The 23,043-nt window shown below is 43.6% G+C and overlaps 1 protein-coding gene across 4 annotated transcripts in view; it reads left to right on the top strand.

Annotated features, from left to right (window-relative positions):
• Positions 1 to 23,043, top strand: part of DIAPH2 (diaphanous related formin 2) — a 1,573,862-nt gene that overhangs the window by 317,290 nt on the left and 1,233,529 nt on the right. For all 4 annotated transcript variants that reach the window (XM_073598133.1, XM_073598134.1, XM_073598135.1 and 1 more), the window contains one exon: positions 19,777 to 19,916. In XM_073598133.1, the coding sequence (XP_073454234.1) occupies positions 19,777 to 19,916 (140 nt within the window). The remainder of the gene's footprint in view (positions 1 to 19,776; positions 19,917 to 23,043) is intronic.

The raw sequence follows: 23,043 nt of genomic DNA on the forward strand, positions 1-23,043 counted from the left end.
CATACAACCCCTCCCTCCACTGCCCTCATCTCCCCCCCCCCTCCTTAAAAGCTCCACCATCTGTCATATGTCTTACCTTTGTTGCAATATTAAGCTGAAACACCTATCCGGCTGTAGTACTTCCCAGCATACTATACTATACTGCAGTCACTTGCAAGGTAAGATCATGCAGTAGGAGCATCAACAACTGGTCACCAGGGAAAAAAATAGAGCCCACAGAGGGTGATGCCTACCACGCACCCTCTCCTGCCCATGACTGCACTGAAACCTGGGTACCTGTTCTGTATCTCCCTTGTCCCTGTCCGGCACTCAGTGGGATCTGCGCAGGAGATCTGACCTGTGGGAGCTACTGGGAGATAAGCTATCACTTCTAAATGCAGAAGCTGGACTTCAGTGTTACCAAGTGATAGTGGTGAGCAGGGAGCAGAAGACCTGAGCCAGAGGTGATGGAACTGAGTTCCCCCTAGTTCCTGCTGAAAAAAAGCCCTGCCTATGGACCACCTGACACGTGACTAAGCACAGGTCTTGAACCTGGTTTTTAATACAATCTAAATGATAGCTGTAAACATTCTAAGTTGAAACAAGGGGAAGCAACTAATAATTGGCTTCAAACCATTGGTCTAAAAAGAGTTGCAAAAAAATTATTTGCCCACCTGTAAAGGGGGCCTAACTTAGGTTGCTGTCCCTTGCTTGGGAGGAATCACTCTCACACAGTATACGTTGCACCAATATTCTTTATATAAGTCTTGAACAATGTTTTTAACCTGTACTTTGGCGCTGATATATATATATATATATATATATACAGCCATCCAGAGTAATACAGTCTCAGTATTTAACCAGATGTGTTACCGGGAGGACAGCTTCGATCAGAGTCATTTCTTGTAATGTGCACAAGATAATTCTGCAGGATGTACTGGTTCCATGCCTCCGTATAAATCACTGGAGTGTATGAGATGAAAAACTTCCTTGAGATATCCCTTCTCATCTGGAACCTCTCCGTGCACCGTACCGTCCCTCACATGAGGGCTCCTATCACAGATTGTTTACTCGTAAGCATACGAAAATGAGATGGAGTCCCTTATTTAAAAGGTTCTCTCAATCAAGATGGCCACCAAAGTTTCTTGAGAGTTCTGGGTCCAATCAGACTACTTTTCTCTCTCAAGACCCTGCACAGAATATCTAGGGGACCAGTTCCCTCACATGGCTCCCCTTCCCATACACTAAGCCAAATACAGGTGGGAAGGCTAACTGCACCTGCCTAAAACCTTCTTAGAAAAGATATTGAGACTTTGTCTATTCTTCCCGAAAATGTCATCCTGCTCATGGTCATCTTTAGCCGTGAACATGCATAATCCTTGATGAAAGCTCTTCCCTTCCAATTTTAATGTCCTCTTATAATTGCGGAAAGTCTGCAGCATTGTCTTCTTGCGCTATAGATGGTAATGGCTTACCACAACATGTAATATTCATCCCGGAGTGACAGACACTATAAAATCTTTATTACATTGTCAGTCATTTCCTCCCGTGTTATTAATAGATGACACACACACTTTGATAAGTTTAACGCCAGATTCTGGAAAACATGCAAATTGCCTGAATAATTTATGGCACAATATGTGCCGCGCTGCCGTGTGTTTTATCAAACAAGGAAAACAGGTAAATAGCCACATTAATAATTTTCTTTTCATCTCCGTGAAACAATAATCCCTGATCTGATAGAGGGGAGGAAAGACTGCTACTGCTCATTTGGGGCTTGATATGAACTTCGAGTTTGTACGGGCAGAATTGAATAATACATATATGTATCTGGTTTATGGAAAATTACTCTATTAATTCCACAAAGTTCTCCTCCCACAAACTGTTCAGTCCGCAATATCTTTTTTTCTACATTTCTAACATTTTCAAGATCTCCTACTTTCTCGTAAGGGAAGGCTGAGAAATAGTCAAGAAATATGTGATACCAGCGATGGTCTCAGAAATGTTTGTGCCCGTCTGCCCGAATATCTGTAATTCGGGTTAGGGTTTTCAGTCCACTCCTAGGCTTCTCATCCATGCACGGGGCTCCCACAAATCTTACTCTTTCACCTTCTAGAAACACTCTGTTGCCTAAATATCTGCTACGGAAAGGCTGAGAAATAGTCAAGAAATATGTAATACCAGCGATGGTATCAGAAATGTGTGTGCCCAAATATCTGTAATTGGGTTTAGTGTTTTCAGTCCACACCCAGGCATCTCATACATACATATATAGGGCTCACAGAACTTTTTGACCCTCCAGCAACACTCTGTTGTCCAAATACATACACAATATTTCCAAAAGTATTGGGACACCTGCCTTTAGTCTTAATCCATAGGAATAAATATTGAGTTGGCCCACCGTTTGCAGCTATAACAGCTTCAACTCTTCTGGGAAGGGTGTCCTCAAGGTTTAGGAGTGTGTCTATGGGAATGTTTAACCATTCTTCCAGAAGCGTATTTGTGAGGTCAGGCGCTGATGTTGAATGAGAAGGCCTGGCTCGCAGTCTCCGCTCTAATTCCTCCCAAAGGTTGGGTTGAGGTCTGGACTCAGTCAAGTTCCTCCACCCAAAACTTGCTCATCCATGTCTTTATGGACCTTGCTTTGTGCACTGGTCCAAATCATTTGGCGGAGGGGGGATTATGGTGCGGGGTTGTTTTTCAGGGGTTGGGCTTGGTCTCTTAGTTCCAGTGAAGGGAACTCTTAATGCGTCAGCATACCAAGACATTTTGGACAGTTTCATGTTCCCAAATTTGTGGAAACAGTTTGGGGATGGCCCCTTCCTGTTCCAATATGACTGCACACCAGTGCACAAAGCAAGGTCCATAAAGACATGGATGAGCGAGTTTGGGGTGGAGGAAAATGACTGGCTTGCAGAGAGTCCTGACCTCAACCCAATAGAACACCTTTGGGATGAATTAGAGTAGAGACTGCGAGCCAGGCCTTCTCATCCAACATCAGTGCCTGACCTCACAAATGCGCTTCTGGAAGAATGATCAAACATTCCCATAGACACACTCCTAAACCTTGTGGACAGCCTTCCCAGAAGAGTTAAAGCTGTTATAGCTCCAAAGGTTGGGCCAACTCAATACTGAACCCTACGGACTAAGACTGGATGCCATTAAAGTTCATGTGCATGTAAAGGCAGGTGTCACAATACTTTTGGTAATCTAGTGTATGTATAATGGACATGGGACTTTACTAAGAAATGCCATACAGTAGTAAGAAGAATAAAACCATAGCTTTTATTACATAGGTACAGAATATACTTACAAATACATTTTTTAAAGAAGCTGGAGATGTATATTTGTGAACAATTAGATTGTTTCTGTCATTTATGGATTTACCAACATTTTTAATATGTCAACAATAGCACAAAAAATGCAAATGACTGGACTATATCGTAGGTATTTTCATACCATGAACATTCTCAATGCGTTTCGTCAACCTCCATTCACTTCATTAGGATAAAATATTTTTTGCCTAAATATCAACCCAGAGATCCAGGTATAACTTGCAGTGCCGCTCTAAGCTGAGACAATGGTCTCCCCACCGGTTGCAGTGAAGGGAGCAGGCGCCTATGCACCATATAAGGGGTGTAGATGCATCAACAGAGAAAGGAAGGAACACCGTTCACCGACCCAGTGCATGAATATGTGAGTGAGTGTAGCCTCAGCCAGTGCCGCTCCAGCCACGCCCCCTGACACACATGGGCTTGATCACAAGCTGTAATCAAGCCCTGATGTGGGGGGCGCAACATGTCAGGGGGACGTGGCTGGAATAGCACTCACTGCAGCCACACTCATTCACATATTCATGCACTGGGTCAGTGAGTGGTGTTCCTTCCTTCCTTTCTCTGTTGATCAATATCAACCCAATTGTAACAAAGAGGAAGTTAAATCGCAGTCGATGGATACATGAGAGTCTTCACAGGGTGTCTGTTCCAGGAGCTGTAGAGGGGTGGGAAGCCATAGGCTGGGGCTACCATAAAGGACCAAAGGAGGAAGGGCACGCCGCAGAATAGTGGATGACACATAAAATGTGTTCAGCCATAGAACTGCCAAACCACCAGGTCTAAACTCCAGCAATCCACCAGACCGAGGGATGAAGAAGTGCCAGTCTGTGCATGAAACCCCATAGATTCTGATTTTCTGTTGCCCAAATCTGCTACTAGGTCTGGAATTAGGGTTTTTTGTCCACTCCTAGGCATCTCATGCTTGCATGGTGCCCCCTAGTATTCTCACTCATTGGCCTCCTGTCAACACTCCGTAGCCCAAATTTCTGCCACTAGGTTTAGGATTAGGGTTTTCAGTTTACTCCTAGGCATCTCATACTTGCATGGGGTTCCCAGAATCCTTACTCTTTGACCCCATGGCAATACTCTGTACCCCAAATCTGTAGGGATCACCTATGTTATAATGGACAGGAGTCAGGATTCAATCTCAATCTTTATGTAGAGCTCACCCCTGAGTTGTGTCCCAGGTTCTCCCCCCACTATTGCAGTGGCAGCCAGGCAAACAGCAACATTTACTCCTCTGGCTCAGTAAGCAGTCTAGAGCAGTGATGGTGAACCTTGGCACCCCAGATGTTTCGGAACTACATTTCCCATGATGCTCATGCACTCTTCAGTGTAGTTGAGAATCATGGGAAATGTAGTTCCAAAACATCTGGGGTGCCAAAGTTCGCCATCACTGGTCTAGAGGTTGCTTTTTTAAAGTTTATTGCAGATTAACTTAGATGGGGCTTAGGGAAGCTGTGAGATACTCCGAAAGGCCAAACAGAAATGTGAGGACACGCTTCCCTTTGCAGCTTCTTCTTAACCCAGTCCTTTGAGCAGTAGGACATGAAGTGGACAGCAATGGGACATTGCTTTAAACTTACTGCACCATGGGGATAACAGCAGCATAGGTCCGTAGGATCCCACTCTTAGGTCTGTACTCACAGTGTCCCTGGGACTTGGATGTCTCCCTCCAGACTCAGGCAGAACGTTTCCTCAGACTGGATCCTCAGTGAGACCCCTCTTCCAGCTCTCAAAGAATTAACAGCAGGATAGCCCCCCCCCGCTTTGCACAGCTGGGACCTCAACCAGACAGGCAGGATCTTCAGCTGGACTGCCAGGAAGGGCAGCAGCCCTTCTGGCTGGAAACCTCTCCTGCTCTCTGAGGTTCCCTAACTACCATCTGGGTACACCTCCCCATGGATTGGCTGGAGCTGCATAAATATTCAGGCTGCTCATTTGACTCTCCCACCCACTGTGTTCCGGAAGCTTCCAGAAGACGGGGGAGCAATCAAACTTGCAGCCTGCAGAGCCAAAGAGCACCCGAAAGCAATCACGTTCTGCTCTGCTGATTACAGGAGAGCTACGGAACTAAATTCGCCTAACCAAAACTAACAGCCTATCTGGGATGGTGCTATATTTATAATGTTATAAACATATTAAGAAAAAGTTATACTTTCTTATTACAGCAATGATATAATTATGTAGCATTGTAAAGGAACATAGCAGTGAGCTAGCCCAAAGGATCCTTTTAGCAGTTCTATTTTTTTTCTGTAAAAAATAAAGCCCTCAAAGCGGATTGGAAGGCACGGTTCTACAAGCTGCTATTTGAGCAAATTTCGCAGATTTGGATATTTTAGTATGCCTGTAGAGGCTAATTATAAAAATAATCAAAATAGTTGTTTTTCTTTTCTTTTTTTTTTCAGAATCCACTGCTGTATTTTCCGGAAATTTTAGGAATAGACATTTGCTAAAGTAAAAATGAAAAAAGATCACCGTAAATATTAGGACAATCATGAAAGCCATGGAACTAGCATTTGCAAAAGGGAAGGATAGAAATGACAAACCCATGCATTTATCTTGGTTTATCTCTTATTTTTAGGTAGTGATAGACTTTGAAGGATGGGCAGAGCCAACTGCTCACAAAACAGTGCACTACAGCGCTATCTCTGTGCCAATCTCATGGTCGTAGGATGTTATTGAGCAACTAATTAATGTATTAATAAGCAACAAAAAAAAAAAAAAAGTCTTATTCCCGGAGCTATAGGAATAAATGTCAATTATTATGAGACTGGCTGACACTATTGGTGCTTGCAAGGCTGCCTTTTACTATGGGAATCCACAATCTGGAATTCAAGAGGGGAGGGAAAAAAAGGTGCCAAGCAGGCATAGTGTAGCACAATTTATTAAAAAAATAAGAATCAATATGAGCAACAATAGCACTCACAAACGGGTGGGGTTGAGGATGACAGTTTGCGGTGGATGGGAAGTCCAAGTGTGAAAACCCGAGCTGGGGTCTCTGTCCGGGAGTCGGAAGAGAGCAAGCCGTATGGAGGAAGCCTAATGAGCCTGGAATCTGTCTGAGGGGAGCCGATGTCAGGGCAGTCCTGCGTTACCATGATGGTCCGTCCGGTGTTCGGATATCCACCCAGAGTGTGCGTCTCAGGCCTAATTCCCCGTACACACGATCTGATTTTCCGACAACAAATATTGGATGTGAGCTTGTTGGCTGAAAGTCCGACTGTGTGTACGCTCCCTCGAACATTTGTTGGTGGACTTTCCGTCAACAAATGTTGGCTAGCAGGTTCTGAAATTTTCCGCCAACAAAACTTTGTTGTCGGAAATTTCCGATCATGTGTAAACAAGTCCGACGCACAAAATGTCACGCATGCTCGGAATCGAGCAGAAGGAGCCGCACTGGCTATTGCACTTCCTTTTTCTTGGCTTGTCGTACGTCTTGTACGTCACCGCGTTCACACGTTCGTAATTGTTGACCAACATTTGTGTGACCGTGTGTATGCAAGACAAGTTGGAGTCAACATCCTTCAAACAAAAATCCACGGTTTTGTTGTCGGAAAGTCCGATCGTGTGTACGGGGCATTTGTGTTGGAAGAACTCCTTCGTGGCTTGCTTCTGAAGTTCCCATTGGCTCTCACAGCAGATGGGCTGACAGCTCCTTCCCACACTCCGGTTCGAGACACACACTCTGGGCAGATATCCGAAAACCGGACAGACCACCACAGGAACACAGGGCTGCACAACACCGGCTCCCCTTGGATGGATCCCAGGCTCATCAGGCTTCTTCCATACGGCTTGCTCTCTTCTGACCCCGGACAGAGACCCCAGATCCCGGTTAATACTTGGACTTCCCATCCACAGCGAACTGTCATCCTCAACCCCACCTGTTTGTGAGTGCTATTGTTGTTCATATTGTTTCTTATTTTTTATGCCTGCTTGGTGCCTCCCCCCCCCCCCCCCCCCCGAGATCCAACTGCTCATAATGTAAAAGTAGTATATATAAACTCCCTAATAAAGAGAGTTTATCTTGTTCAACAAAAGACGGTTGTATGAACTCCAACTACTCCTTTCACTTTAGAAAAGATTTTGGCTCAAATATACTTGGCTTTCTCCATTTCGGTGACCCCCCCCACTTCTTGGAGGCGCCCCATGCTTTGTGGAAAGGTGATGAAGTCAAGCTCAAACAATGACTGTTTCTATTGATTAAAGATTTGCATCCAGCACCTCATTTCTACTCATCCTTGGACTTTATAAAAGATGACCTGTCTGTCTATTGCTCTCTGCAGAGCATGAACTTTGGAAAGGTGGCAAAGTTTGAGCTCCTCAGTTGGCAGTTTGTCTAGTAACTGATTTAGGATGGCCATGGGGTTGCATGGTGTAATGGTTAGCACTCCAGGCCATACATGGGTCGAATTCTGAACAAATTTTCTTTTGAAAATCAGAAAATGTGTGCATTTTGTAGCACGATGGTGCCAACGTTGATTTCGAAATTTGTCCAACCAAGCCTTCAAATTCAACTCATGTTGCTACAGAAAATAAGTTTTGTGGCTGGGAATCTTCTTTTTTTTTTTCCAGGTCACAGCTCATGTGCATTTCTTTTTCGATTATATTTCTTGCACGATTCTCCCATCATTGATTAGAACTTTGTTAGACTTTCCAAAAATTTCCAACATGCCCGATCTCTCATATTCGATGGCCGCATGAAAATCTGCCATTGCTGCAGCCAAATAATGTTTTGCGAGAATTGAATTAAAATTCTTAGTTAAGATTTTCGTAAGAAAATTCTTTCGGAATTCGACCCATGTATGGCCTGCTTAAATCCAGCAATCCGAGTTCAAATCTCAGTGGGACCTTCTAGAGAGATTGAGGGATCAGAGTTGGTCAAGGTCTAGGAAGAAGCAGCAAAGTCCAGAGAACCTAAGGATTAAGTGGACCAGCTCTGGTGACTTTCTTTTATGGGAATCGTTAGTCTCTCTCCCCCATGTGGCCTGGAGAGAGAGATGGGTGATCGTTTGATGGTACTAGTTGGCGTGCATCTTTATGAAGACTAAAGAGAGATTGAGGGATCAGAGTTGGTCAAGGTCTAGGAAGAAGCAGCAAAGTCCAGAGAACCTAAGGATTAAGTCGACCAGCTCTGGTGACTTTCTTGGGTGGGAATCGTTAGTCTCTCTCTCCCATGTGGCCTGGAGAGAGAGATGGGTGATCGTTTGATGGTACTAGTTGAACAGTCATAAGCGTGCATCTTAATGAAGACTAAAGAGAGATTGAGGGATCAGAGTTGGTCAAGGTCTAGGAAGAAGCAGCAAAGTCCAGAGAACCTAAGGATTAAGTCGACCAGCTCTGGTGACTTTCTTGGGTGGGAATCGTTAGTCTCTCTCTCCCATGTGGCCTGGAGAGAGAGATGGGTGATCGTTTGATGGTACTAGTTGAACAGTCATAAGCGTGCATCTTAATGAAGACTAAAGAGAGATTGAGGGATCAGAGTTGGTCAAGGTCTAGGAAGAAGCAGCAAAGTCCAGAGAACCTAAGGATTAAGTCGACCAGCTCTGGTGACTTTCTTGGATGGGAATTGTTAGTCTCTCTCTCCCATGTGGCCTGGAGAGAGAGATGGGTGATCGTTTGATGGTACTAGTTGAACAGTCATAAGCGTGCATCTTAATGAAGACTAAAGAGAGATTGAGGGATCAGAGTTGGTCAAGGTCTAGGAAGAAGCAGCAAAGTCCAGAGAACCTAAGGATTAAGTCGACCAGCTCTGGTGACTTTCTTGGATGGGAATCGTTAGTCTCTCTCTCCCATGTGGCCTGGAGAGAGAGATGGGTGATCGTTTGCTGGTACTAGTTGAACAGTCATAAGCGTGTATCTTAATGATGTTTTGCCCATGATGGGGAAACCATTCTGGGTGGGGATAGTGTGGCTCTGGGATGTGTGGTACCCCATCTACTGCTGTTGACAGGTGTTACTGAAGAGCATGCAGAATACTGCTGAAAGATCTTGTTCTGCTTTTTGTGTAGCCACCCCCCCCCCAAGCCCCAACCACCATGTTACAGCTGAGAGAAAATTTAACCCGAGACGCCAGCATTGCAAGATAACTGTGCTAACCACTAAGGGACCCTAAAGCCTACTGATGCTTGAATATTGTTGCATTGCTTGCTAAAAATCAGGTATCATATGTCAAGTTTCAGCTGCCCAGAGCTGCGTGGTGAAATTCAGTGTCCAGTGACTTATATCTGCTCATCTCCCCGAGGAGTCGGGAAGATAATGAGTTTAGGTATCTCACCAATTCTTCATTCATTGCAGATGATTTTCTTCCTCTGGTTTTCTGGTCACGGATCATTGAGCCTGATAGAGAAGGATTTACAGCGTAGGGCCAAGGAATTAGAAAGGTCTCGGTGGCGGGCCGGCCTCATATGACTCCTGGAGGCCGCAGCATAAACTTATGATTTGCACACAAGGTTTACGGCACCTTTGAGCATTGTCCTTTAAGTCCTGGCTGCTGATTTGATGGCTGTCATCTGCAATATTTACATTTCACTCCACTGCTCCTTTGACATTGATTATGCTCATTTTTTTTTTGTTCCCATTCCAATAATTATATAGTATTTTATTAAAACGGAACTCTAGAAAGCAGATTGGTATGCAGCTGAAATTATATACAAGGGGAATGCTTTACCCGCCAAAATACGCTCACTGGCCACTTTATTGGGTACACCTTGCTAGTACCGGGTGGGATCCCCTTTTTCCTTCATTCTTCATGGTATAGATTCAACAAGGTGTTGGAAACGTTCCTCAGAGATTTTGGTCCATAGTGACATGATGGCATCACACAGTTGCTGCAGATTTGTTGGCTGCACATCCATGATGCCAATCTCTCCTTCCACCACATCCCAAAATTGCTCTATAGGATGAGATGTGGTGAGTGTGGAGGCCATTGGAGTACAGGGACCTCATTGTCCAGTGGTGAGATGATTGGAGCTTTGTGACATGGTGCATTATCCTGCTGGAAGGAGCCATCAGAAGATGGGGACACTGTAGTCATAAAGGGATGGACATGGTCAGCAACAAGACTCAGGTAGGTCGTGGAGTTTAATCGATGCTCAATTGGCACTAATGCCGCGTACACATTAATGGACTTTCCGGCAGACTTGGTCCGGCGGGCCGGACTCCGTCGGACAGTTCGATCGTGTGTGGGCTCCAGCGGACTTTTTTTTCCCCAAAAGTCCGACGGACCTAGAAATAAAACATGTTTCAAATCTTTCCGATGGACTCGAGTCCGGTCGCAAAAAAACGCTCGTCTGTGTGCTAGTCCGACTGACAAAAACCGACGCTAGGGCAGTTATTGGCTACTGGCTATCAACTTCCTTATTTTAGTCCGGTGTACATCATCACATACGAATCCATCCGACTTTGGTGTGATCGTGTGTAGGCAAGTCCGTTCATTGGGAAAGTCCATTGGAAGTCCGCCGAAAGTCCGTCAGATAGTCCGTCGGACCAGTCTGGTTGAAAAGTCCGCTCGTGTGTACGCAGCATCAGGTGTCCAAAGTGTGCCAAGAAAATATCCCCCCACACCATTACACCCCCACCACCAGCCTGAACCGGTGATACAAGGCAGGATGGATCCATGCTTTCATGTTGTTTACGCCAAATTCTGACCCCGACCATCTGAACGTTGCAGCTGAAATACAGACTCATCAGACCAGGCAACATTTTTCCAATCTTCTATTGTCCAATTTTGGTGAACCTGTGCGAATTGTAGCCTCAGTTTCCTGTTTTTAGCTGATAGGAGTGGCACCCGGTGTGGTCTTCTGCTGCTGTAGCAGTCTGCCCATTCTCCTCTGACCGCCGACATCAACAAGGCATTTTCCTCCACACCATTTTTCCCACCATTCTCTGTAAACCCGAGTGATGGTTGTGTATGAAAATCCCAGTAGATCAGCAGTTTTTGAAATACTCAGACCAGCCTGTCTGGCACCAACAACCATTCCACGTTCAAAGTCACTTAAACGCTTCCGGACCAGCTGCGGCAGGTTGGCTCCCCTGGGCAACCTTACGTCGCTTTGCCTTTTGGCCACTAGCCGGAGGCACGCTCGCCGGAGCCGATGAAAGTGCCTGGCGGTCGCGATGGCCGCCGGGCACCCGCGATCGCTCGTGACAGAGCGAGAACCGGGATCTGTGTGTGTAAACACAGATCCCGGGTCTCTCAGGGGAGAAGAGACTGATCGTGTGTTCATACTGATTATGAACAGCAATCTGTCATCTCTCCTAGTCAGTCCCATCCTCCTCACAGTTAGAACACAGTGAGGGAACACACTTAACCCCTTGATCGCCCCCCTAGTGTTAACCCCTTCCCAGCCAGTGACATTCATACAGTAATCGGTGCATTTTTATAGCACTGATCGCTGTATAATTGTCACTGGTCCCAAAAATGTGTCAAAAGTGTCCGATGTGTCCGCCGCAATATCGCAGTCCCGATAAAAATCGCTGATCACCGCCATTACTAGTAAAAAAAAATAATAATAAAAATGCCATAAATCTATCCCCTATTTTGTAGGCGCTATAACTTTTGCAGAAAAAACAATTAATATACGCTTATTGCGATTTTTTTTTTTTTTTAAACCAAAAATATGTAGAATACATATCGGCCTAAACTGAGGAAAAAAATTGTTTTGTTTTTTTTAAAAAAAAATTGGGATATTTATTATAGCAAAAAGTAAACGATATTGTTCTCATTTTTCAAAATTGTCGGTCTTCTTTTGTTTGTAGCGCAAAAAAATAAAAACTGCAGAGGTGATCAAATACCACCAAAAGAAATCTCTATAGGAAATAAAGGATGTCAGTTTGGTTTGGGTACAGCGTCGCACGACTGCGCAATTGTCAGTTAAAGCGACGCAGTGCCGTATCGAAAAAAATGGCCTGGTCATTCAGCAGCCAAATCTTCCGGGGCTGAAGTGGTTAAACCCCCTTTCTTCCCCATTGTGATGATCAGTTTGAACTTCAGCAAGTCGTCTTCACCAGGTCTAGATTGCCTAAATTCATTAAGTTGCTGCCATGTGATTGGCTGATTAGTCATTTATGTTACCAAAGCAATTGAACAGGTGTACCTAATAAAGTGGCCGGTGAGGGTATTTGCCATCGTCAAGCCACTGTGATCCAAAAAAACCCTTGTCAGACCGCATAGTCATAGATTTCAACCTCTAATGCACAGCTTAGTCAAAAATATACGCTCAGTCTGCTGATTGGTAAATGAAAGAGCAGCAGCACCCTCATCAATTCTTCCTCTGTTCACAAAGCTCCTCCCATAAGCAGTCTGTGCAGTGCTGTGCAAACGATGAAAGGAGGCTATTTTAGAGCTGCATGGCATACTAGTTACATTTAAATTGAAATAGATGTATTTATTGGTGCTTTCTATGACCAGTGATTAGTTTTAGGGTGCATTTTTAACAACATATCATGGTAACGTGCAGGCACACACACATAACATGTATTACTGCGATGTAGAGCTGCACGATTCTGGGAAAAATAAGAAATCACAAATTTTTTTGCTTGGAATAAAGATCACGATTCTCGTGGCGTAACATCATCTTTCACATTATATACAAAAATTGGGCTAACTTTACTGTTTCGTTTTTTTTTGTTTTTTTTGTAAAAATTCAACAAAGTATATTGATTCATTAAAGTGTGTCGATTCTGGGAAAAATAAGAAATCACAATTTTTTTGCTTGGAATAAAGATCACGATTCTTGTGGCGTAACATCATCTTTCACATTATACAGAAAAATTGTGCTAACTTTCCTGTTTCGTTTTATTTTTAAATTCATTAAAGTGTATTGATTCATTAAAGTGTATCAATTCTGGGAAAAATAAGAAATCACAATTTTTTTGCTTGGAATAAAGATCACGATTCCCATGGCGTAACATCATCTTTCACATTATACACAAAAATTGGGCTAACTTTACTGTTTTTTTTTTTTTTTTTTTTAAATTCATTAAAGTGTATTTTTTTCCCCAAAAAAATTGCATTTGAAAGACCGCTGCGCAAATACATGTGACATAAAATATTGCAACGACTGCCATTTTATTCTCTAGGGTCTCTGCTAAAAAAAAAATGTATAAATGTTTTGGGTTCTAAGTAATTTTCTAGCAAAAAAAATAATGATTTTAACTCGAAAACAACAAGTTTCAGAAAAAGGTTTAGTCTTTAAGTGGTTATACTTCCCTCATTTACAGACCGAAGTTCATTCCTTTGATCTAAAGAACAAAACATTACAATGTTTATAGTTAGGGCTTGAGCAGAGAACTCTGCATAGAATCGGGAAAATGCTTTGTTAAAGGGGTTGTAAACCCTCATTTTTTGTTTTTTTATATTTTAAATAACAAACATGTCATACTTGCCTGTTCGTTTTGCACAGAGTGGCCCTGAACCTCCTCTTCTGGGGTCCCACGGCGGCACTGGTGGCTCCTCCCTGCATCGAGTGTCCACACTGGAGAAGAGCTCTCCTTGGTGGACACCCGAGTGGGCGCTCTCCCGAGTCCCGCATCTGTCTCCAATCACACAGAATGCAGGACTCGGCCCCGCCCCCCTGGCGCTGCGTCATTGGATTTGATTGACAACAGCGGGAACAAATGGCTGTCAATCAATCTACCCAATCGGGACATGAGACACCAGCTACAGATGGTGTGCTTGTTCCCGGACGGAGGATGACAGCGTCCAGGTAAGTAAATGCATAGACCATGAGGGTTTACAACCCCTTTAAGATCGCGAGGGGGATAGAATCGTGATCTCGATTCTTAACGACTGATCGTGCAGCTCTACTGCGATGTGATGCCATTTGCCCTAAGGTAACATGGTAGTGCGTTTCGGGGTGTGTTGCATCACAAAAAAACCCCCCAAAAAAACCCATTAGGCTGTGTTGGCAAACGATTAATTTTATTAAAGGGGTTCTAAACCTCTGCTCTTTGGGGATTCTCCTTCCTCATTGGCTGAGACAGCAGTCAATCACAGCCAGTGAGCCAATGAGGAGAGTGAGGGGGGCCGAGCCACAGCTGTGCGTGTAAATGGACACACACACACAGCAGCGGCTCAGGAGCGAGCCTGCTTGGGTGCCCCCCAGAGCAAGCTGCTTGCTCTGGGGGCACTTGGCAGTAGGGAGGGGCCTGGAGTGCCGGCGGGGCAACCCGAGAAGAGGAGGAACCTGCACAGAGCAAGTAAGTAGAACATGTTTGTTTAAAAAAATAAAAACAAATAAAAGTCCTTTAATATCACTTTAATAGAATCCATTAGAGTCCCCCAGGTCACCAGAACCATTGAAGATTTCCCCTCTATCACTCCACGTTTCTGTGCGATTCACATGCAGTTCGGTGCGATCTGAGCCCATTCATTTTGAAAGCACTGAATCGCACCGGACCGCAGTAAAAGTAGTGCATGCATTACTTAAAAAAAAAAAACGCAGGGCAACCGGATCACATGATACTCCTGTACCATGTGATCCAGTGGCGGCAAACGCACTGCTTTTGTGAACTGCGTTCGACGTGTCCTTATCTTTTTTTAACATTGACGTTTGCTGCGGTACGTTTTGAACGCGGTGCTGCGAAACGTGTGCGCCCGAACTCTGGTTTCCCCACGCTGCGTTCTGGTGTGAATGGGCCCTTAGTTCTATTTTAACATACCCAGCTGTGTTGCAAACTACAATAGACCTACGTACAAAAATTGCTAAATCATATCTACGAAAAATAAAAGAAAAGAAACAGTAGAGAAAAAAAAAATGGAGAAGAAAAAAGTAATGTGCTTCCCTAAAGATCATTTATTTGTACAAAACGCATTTACTACACCATTGTTACCTAGTAGACGATTGTAACCGCTCGTTGGCATTGACGGGGAACTGAAGTGGAAATTAATTAGATGGGTTTTGTAGGGATACAGAAATAATGGTTGTTTTTATATAGGTTTTGTTGGAAGTGCTTCTTAGATTTTGTGCTCAAGGTTAAACAAAAAAATAAAATAAAAAATTTAATAAAATTAAATAAATAAAACGGCTTCTTTCTGAAAGTGATATTGTTACGTTGGACAATGAGATGATCATATTTGTAAAGAGTATCCATGACCCGTTTTGTGCCGTTATGCTTTACACGGCGTTAAATGAATATAAAGGAAGGTGGATGGAGGGCGCGTGATCAACCGCTAACATCTAAGAATGTTTGATTCATATATAATGGAATGCAAACATATAGATAATACTGATACTACGTTTCATACAAACAGGTAACAAAATATGCACTAAAAAAGTAAAAAAAAAGTTAAAAATAGGTTAGAAGTAATTTTATATATTTATATTTCTTATATTCTTTTTATGCTTCTATTTTTTTCGCTTCAATGTTCATTACTGATTTTAATTATTTATGGTTTTTATTGACACTGTATCCTTTAGTATTTCAAAGTGTACATATGTGATTTTTATCTATCATATTAATTTGAACTCATTATACGTCTCCAGTCTGTATTGTATTGCATGTACTTGCCATGTGCTCCATACTCTATATGTATTTTTGATCTTTATTCCACCTAGAATGTTTGGACGTGGACTGTTATGCCCCGTACACACGGTCGGACATTGATCGGACATTGATCGGACATTAATCGGACATTCCGACAACAAAATCCATGGATTTCTTCCGACGGATGTTGGCTCAAACTTGTCCTGCATACACACGGCCACACAAAGTTGTCGGAAAATCCGATCGTTCTGAACGCGGTGACGTAAAACACGTACGTCGGGGCTATAAACCGGGCAGTAGCCAATAGCTTTCGTCTCTTAATTTATCCTGAGCATGCGTGGCACTCTGTGCGTCGGATTTGTGTACACACGGTCGGAATTTCCGACAACGGATTTTGTTGTCGGAAAATTTTATAGCTAGCTCTCAAACTTGGTGTGTCGGAAATTCCGATGGAAAATGTGTGATGGAGCCTACACACGGTCGGAATTTCCGACAACAAGGTCCTATCACACCTTTTCCGTCAGAAAATCCGACCGTGTGTACGGGGCATTATGGAGCTTAGAATAATTTAATTATCCATCACAGGCTATACCTCCCAACTAGCCACGCCTTCTTATGTACACATGTTGGCCTACCGGTTCATACAGACTGTACTCTGGTTCTCAAGGCTCTGATGAAGAGGTTATCCTCGAAACGCGTCAGCCAACTTTAAATGCTTGCCTTAACATGGGCATATATTACTTTTAACCTATTTTTTAACTTTTTTTATTTTATATTTTGTTACCTGTTTGTATGAAACGTAGTATTGGTATTATCTATATGTTTGCATTCCATTATATATGAATAAATCAAACATTCTTCAATGTTAGCGGTTGATCACGCGCCCTCCATCCACCTTTCTTTGCATAGTCTTCCTCTGACCACCCCGGGGTCAGTCGGGGCAGCGGGACACACAACACCATCCGTTTCAGTTCTTCTACAGTCCACAATACTACCAATTTACACCAAAACGCCCTCACAAGCGCAGGAGTAATTCTTCCTTAAATAAATGCGCCTGTGCTCTAGAATCCTCTTGGCGACACTTCATACATTTAGTTTTCATCACCGCAGAATTAGAGAAAACGCCACTTAATCACTTGTGACGGAAACTTTCACCAAGAAGCAACCTGTAATCAGTCAAAATATAGATAAAAAATAAATAGCCCATTCAATGATAAAAAAAAAATAAATAAAATAAAGCAGCTTCTGCCATAAAATTCACCTTCAATCCAGAGATTTCCTCTACAGTTTTTTTGCCACTAGATACCCTCATGCCCTGTACACGCGGTCGGACTTTCCGATGGAAAATGTGTGATCGGAGCTTGTTGTCAGAAATTCCGATCGTGTGTGGGCTCCATCGGAATTTCCGACATACAAAGTTTGAGAGAAATCCGTTCTCGTAAATTCCGATCGCGTGTAGACAATTGCGACGCACAAAGTGCCACGCGTGCTCGGAATCAAGCAGAAGGAGCCGCACTGGCTATTGAACGTGATTTTTCTCGGCTCATCGTACGTGTTGTACGTCGCCGCGTTCTCGACGTTCGGAAATTTCTGACCGACTTTGTGCGTCCGCGTGTATGCAAGACAAGTTTGAGCCAACATCCGTCGGAAAAAATCAGATGGATTTTGTTGTCGGAATGTCCGATCGCGTGTATGGGGCAGCGGTCTTATGGCCAGTATCATTTATCCCACTTCCTCCAAGCCTAGGCCATCCCGGACGCACCCCCAACATGTGACTGGACAGTGAAGGGAGAAGCAGCACAGCCCGCGCCAAGCGGGAGACTTCCTGTGTTCAGGAAAAAAAAGCAACACAACTGCTCAGCACTGGATCTGGAAGCTAATGGAAATCACTGTGGTAGCAGTGCCTACTACAGTCATTTCTAGCTTCCTCGGGGCTCCCACAGGTATCACATAGGTCCAGATTGGCCCCAATGTATAGTAGCTATGTAGAAACTGCCATACCCATAATTCAGCTTTAATGGTGTATTAAAAGAGTACTAATGTCAAGGTCATTTACATTAAAGTGGGTGTAAACCCCATTCATGAAATTTGAGCTGGGCACATATATCTGCAGAGTTTTCTTATCTCCTTTCAAAGCACTATGTCCCGTGGCTTTCTCCTGCTCCGTTCTTCTGTTATCAGCATGATAGCTTCTGACAAGTTCTCCGACAACTGAGATAAAACCAGCCTGAAATTTGTGTCCTGGGAGGTTGGAAGGAACAGGGAGAAGAGATTTTTGCTTATCATCTAGCATAGATTCTACCCCACATCCCCTGATAGATGAATATACAGTTCGAGGAATATTTTTTGGGATTTTTAGGGTGCACATTTATTACAAAGTAGTTTTTAGAAAAATATGAATTTATTAGAAAAACGTTAAAAACAAACATCCAAAGATGAGTATTTGATATTACAGTACTTTTACAAGTGCAAACTGATTTCATCTCTACATGTTTCGCCTTGGTTATTGGCTTCTTCAGGAGTATTTATTGATATCGGGCACAAAACAGCTCTGCAAGTCTCTGCCTGTCTCTACCTAATGAGGAGAGGGGTTTGTGTGCCTTTCCTCCAATCAGCTGTCTTGGCTGTATGCCCAAATTCACACTCAGCGCTGAACAGGAAGAGGAGATCTGTAACAGGAACTGAGCTTTCTAAAGAATATATAAAGCGGAAGACAGCAGATATACATATAAAACTTATATAGGGAGATTTGTTTAATCTCTGTGTATCATCTGAGGCTGTTCACTTCACTGGGTATAATGTGAGGGTTTACATCCACTTTAAGTATTTAAAAAATATATATTAATCCCTGACTCAAAGTGAGTTGTCGTTTGATGTTAAAATATTGTTTCCTACTTTGAAAATCTGTGCATATCCTCCCTCACTCACTCACCCTGTAGCTGCAGTTGCTGCTTTTTAAAGTATTTCTGGCCCCTCATAACAGCCATGGGGGGGGGGGGGGGGGTGTAATGCATCAACTTCCTATTGATTGCAAAAGCAAAAGAACACATCTTTGGACATCCTTTTAGATGTGAATGTTCCAGGGAGGGATCTGACCATTGGCTGCTGTAGACTTTAGCCATCTGTTGCTTGATTACAGCCCCCCTGATGCAGGGACAGAAGACAGTGTAAGTGATGATCAGTAATGAGTGTGGTTGAAAGAACACATCCCTGTCATCCCTTTAGAGGAGCATGTTCCTCCTCGCTGGCCACTGGATGGTGCAGACTTGTGCTGTGTTGATCAGTTGCTTGATTACTGTACCATTAGGGCAGGGATATGCAATTAGCGGACCTCCAGCTGTTGCAAAACTACAAGTCCCATCATGCCTCTGTCTCTGGGTGTCATGGTTGTGGCTGTCAGAGTCTTGCTATACCTCATGGGACTTGTAGTTCTGCAACAGCTGGAGGTCTGCTAATTGCATATCCCTGCCCTAATGGTACAGTAATAAAGCAACTGATCAGCACAGCACAAGTCTGCACCATCCAGTGGCCGGCAAGGAGGAACATGCTCCTCTAAAGGGATGACAGGGATGTGTTCTTTCAATCACACTCATCACTGATCATCACTTACACTGTCTTCTGTCCCTGCATCCAAATGGGTGGCTACAAGATATTGAGACAGCAGAATGAATTGTAGGCATAAAGGAAATGAATGCAGATGGGGATCTCTAAGGTATTTGTAAAGACTAAAAGGGAATTTTAAAGAAACAGGATGAAACAAATGAGAATGGAAAACGTGAGGCATATGTGTAAATTTTTGTTTTTTGAATTTGTGTCTTGTATACCTGCCTGGAGGTCAGCTTTAATATACATTTCCCTAAACCTGAGGAAGTACTTGCATCTTTGGCAGAGGTTCTCTTGTTCGGATGACCATACAGTAATATCCACAATTCCAAGCTTACCCATAATCCCTTGCTGTCTCTCTCTCCAATAGGGCGGCTTGAAAAACAACAAGCATGAGTGTACGCTGTCCTCGCAAGAGTACGTCCACGAACTGCGCTCTGGAATCGCAGATGACAAACTCCTCAACTGCCTGGAGTCTCTGCGGGTTTCCTTAACCAGCAACCCAGTGAGGTAAGTCTTCAGTCTTCATTAGAAGCTTCCAGGATGGGGCAAGAGAATTCATGAGTCACATGATGACAATTTTCTAACAAATATCATGTTTTTTTAAAAACTTTTGACCACCTTACACTTCTGTTATGAATGTTCTTGGACTGGAGAATTGTACAATTCTCTGCAAACTGATATCTTTATGTGCAGACTATAGCTGGTTATACATGTGGCACTTTCCAGTCAATTCCAACCACTTTCCATCCAATTTTGGGCAGTCAACGCTCTGGTTGAGATACACTGGCATAAGAGTTGAAGGACAAAACCATAGTGCATGGTGGGGGACATGAGAATCCATCACTTTAGAAAATGTCAAATGCTGAACAGAGACTGACCGAGGCTGCAGTACTAGAATGGAGGGAAGGTAGGCAACACATGCCACAAGAGAGGTAAGTATAAACACTCTTCTATTGCATGGACCTTTGTTTTGGGGTTTTTTAACCCCAAAAGGGTCGCTTTGAACCCCACTACACTCCAACTGTAGTGCTACACCCACAGGAGACACTGGTTGTAAGGGGTTCTCTGCTTTCTCCCTTAGCCCTAGGCAGATTCTCACTTCTGCTGACACCACTTCCTGGCTGTTACACAAAAAGGGCACACACAGTAAAGTAAAAAAGTGGTATTGGCAAAATTATAATGGCAGTTAATGCAGTAATTTAAACACTTTGGGTCCAAACAATCCTTGGATACAGATTCTGCTGGCTTAGTTGGGGCCCTTTACATTGGTGTGTACAACAGGGTGATGTTACTTTAAAGTATGGTGCCAAAGGTGAAGTTCACTTTAAGATGGGAGGTCAGCGGGGAAATTCAATTTAATATATAATGTTAAAGAGAGAGCTCCATAAAGCAGGGTTAAAATTGGTCGGTAGGGGTGTTCCTTTAAGTTGGCTAAGCAAAGGGAAATGCTGTTGAAGAAAAGGGTCGGTTAAACAGGAGGTGAAATGTTAATCCACTTCAACAATCTGGTCTCAAAGGCAGTTCTACTATAGAAGAGGGCGTCTGCTTGCAGCAATAGATGAGATGTATTAAGCTCAAATCAAAGGCAGTGTCCTATTGAGACTATGGCCCGTGTAGGCCTGTGGGGCAAAAAAAGCTAATTGTGTTGAATAGCAATAAAGTGTGGGTCGAGACAACCTCACCCAAGTCCTCTGCGGCAGTCCAGAAAGAATGCAGTTTGTCACGCAGTGGGGGGGGGCCCTTCAATGGCGATACGATTTTGGTGGCCGTGCCACACACTTCTCACAGTGGTTCCAGATGCTGTAGGAGTCTTCTCTGAATGATCTCCTCCACTCAGCACAGCAGTCAGCTCTGTGGGATAGCATTTCCACCTGACCTGGTCCAGGCAGCAAAGCCCAGAACAAAGTCTCACTCATAATCCTTCCTGTTGGCACATCTCTTCCCAACAGCCCCGATCCTTGCTTTTTAAAAGTCCCTCCCCTTGGCTGGAGGTTGTGGGCTTTGTATTTTGTGACTTCAGCTTGCTGTAAAAAAAAAAAGTCCTGCTTCCAGACTACATTTCCCAGCATGCTATAAGTACTTGTATTAGGCTATGGCGAGGCAAAGTGCTGTTGGCTGCCATCTTGTGGGCAAACAGAGTTCTCAATCTCAGTAACTATGCACAGTGTCAAGGGTTTTACGGGTTTTAGTGAAGGTCTTTATTGTATTCTCTGTAATGGTTTTCTTTGGAAAGTATGTGAAAGTAATTGGAAACATATGAATTTTGCTTGTAGATATTATCCTCATATGCCACATATTTCTTTGTGTTTTTTTTTCTAGTATAATATAGCATAGTAACCTTGAAAACATACGCACTCCTATCTGTCATTCCATCTGCAGTCATATAGCTTTCATTAGTGGATCATATGCCATATTCTCCTTCCAATGTGATTTTATTTGTGATTGGAGAAGGAAAGACACTCAGAAAACATTAACTGTATGACAGAAGGTTTTCTGCTGTTTTTATGTTGTTGTTATTTTTAGTTTTTAATGTGCTTTTCAGGGTTTAGTCTTTTTATGGCATAGATGACTCGTGGCAATATTGTCTTTTAAGTTATTTCTGCTCCCTGTTGGTTAGAAGATAATTCTATCCAAGTGATGTCTCCCTATTCGGAGAGAGAATTTAACAAAGCAAGCTGATTTTTGTAGATCCTCCACACCAAACTGGTCAAATCTGGGTTGATTTACTAAAACTGGAGAGTACAAAATCTGGTGCAGCTGTACAAACAAACCAATCAGATTCCAGGTTTTGTTGTCAAAGCTTAAATGAACAAGCTGAAGTTAGAAGCTGATTGGCTACCATGCACAGCTGCACCAGTTTTAGTAAATCAACCCCATCATGTCTTTATGGAGCTAGTTTAGGGGCACAGTCATGCCGAAATAGGAAAGGGCCTTCCCCAAACTGTTCTCACATGGTTGTGAGCACACGATTATCGAATATGTCCTTATATGCTGTAGCATTCAAGCGGAACTGCACCCAAAAGGTTTTTGAATACTAGGGATTTTTTTTAATTCGGTGCCGAGTAAACCGGAAGTGATGTGACGTCGCTTCCTGGTTGCTACATCGGGGGTCCGATCAAAGCCGATTCCGGCTTTGTTCGGGACTCCGGACAGCCAGCAGATGTGCCAGCTGGTTGCTTGGGCCTCCCGGTGGGACAGGAGACCCAGGCGGAGCGGCGGGAGGTGGGGGACGTTCAAGCAATTGCTGAGCCACATCTGTTGTTATCACCAGAAAGCCGACCTCCAGCTCTAAAAAAACGGTACCGGGATGAAGCCTGCAGCTACAGGCATCACCCTGGTACAGCCACTTCCTCAAAATGATGTACCGTTTTGCGGGAAGTGGTTAAACAGCTTTGCTCATTCCCTCCGTGCCCTCGCGTGGTCAACATCTCCAGTGTGTTCCTGCTGTGTTCCTGTGTATCAATTGGCTTGGCTGACTTCTCTTCTGATTCCTGCTCCTGATTTTTGGCTCCTGACAGCGTTGACTTCTGGTTCCCTGATCCTGGCTCGCCCGATTACCCGCTCTGGCTTCCAAACCCTGTCTTCTGTATTTGGCTACGCTTCTGAACTGTTGTTATTTTTGCTAATACATTAA

Source organism: Aquarana catesbeiana, linkage group LG09 (assembly GCF_042186555.1).
Source record: "Aquarana catesbeiana isolate 2022-GZ linkage group LG09, ASM4218655v1, whole genome shotgun sequence".
Classification (NCBI taxonomy): domain Eukaryota; kingdom Metazoa; phylum Chordata; class Amphibia; order Anura; family Ranidae; genus Aquarana; species Aquarana catesbeiana.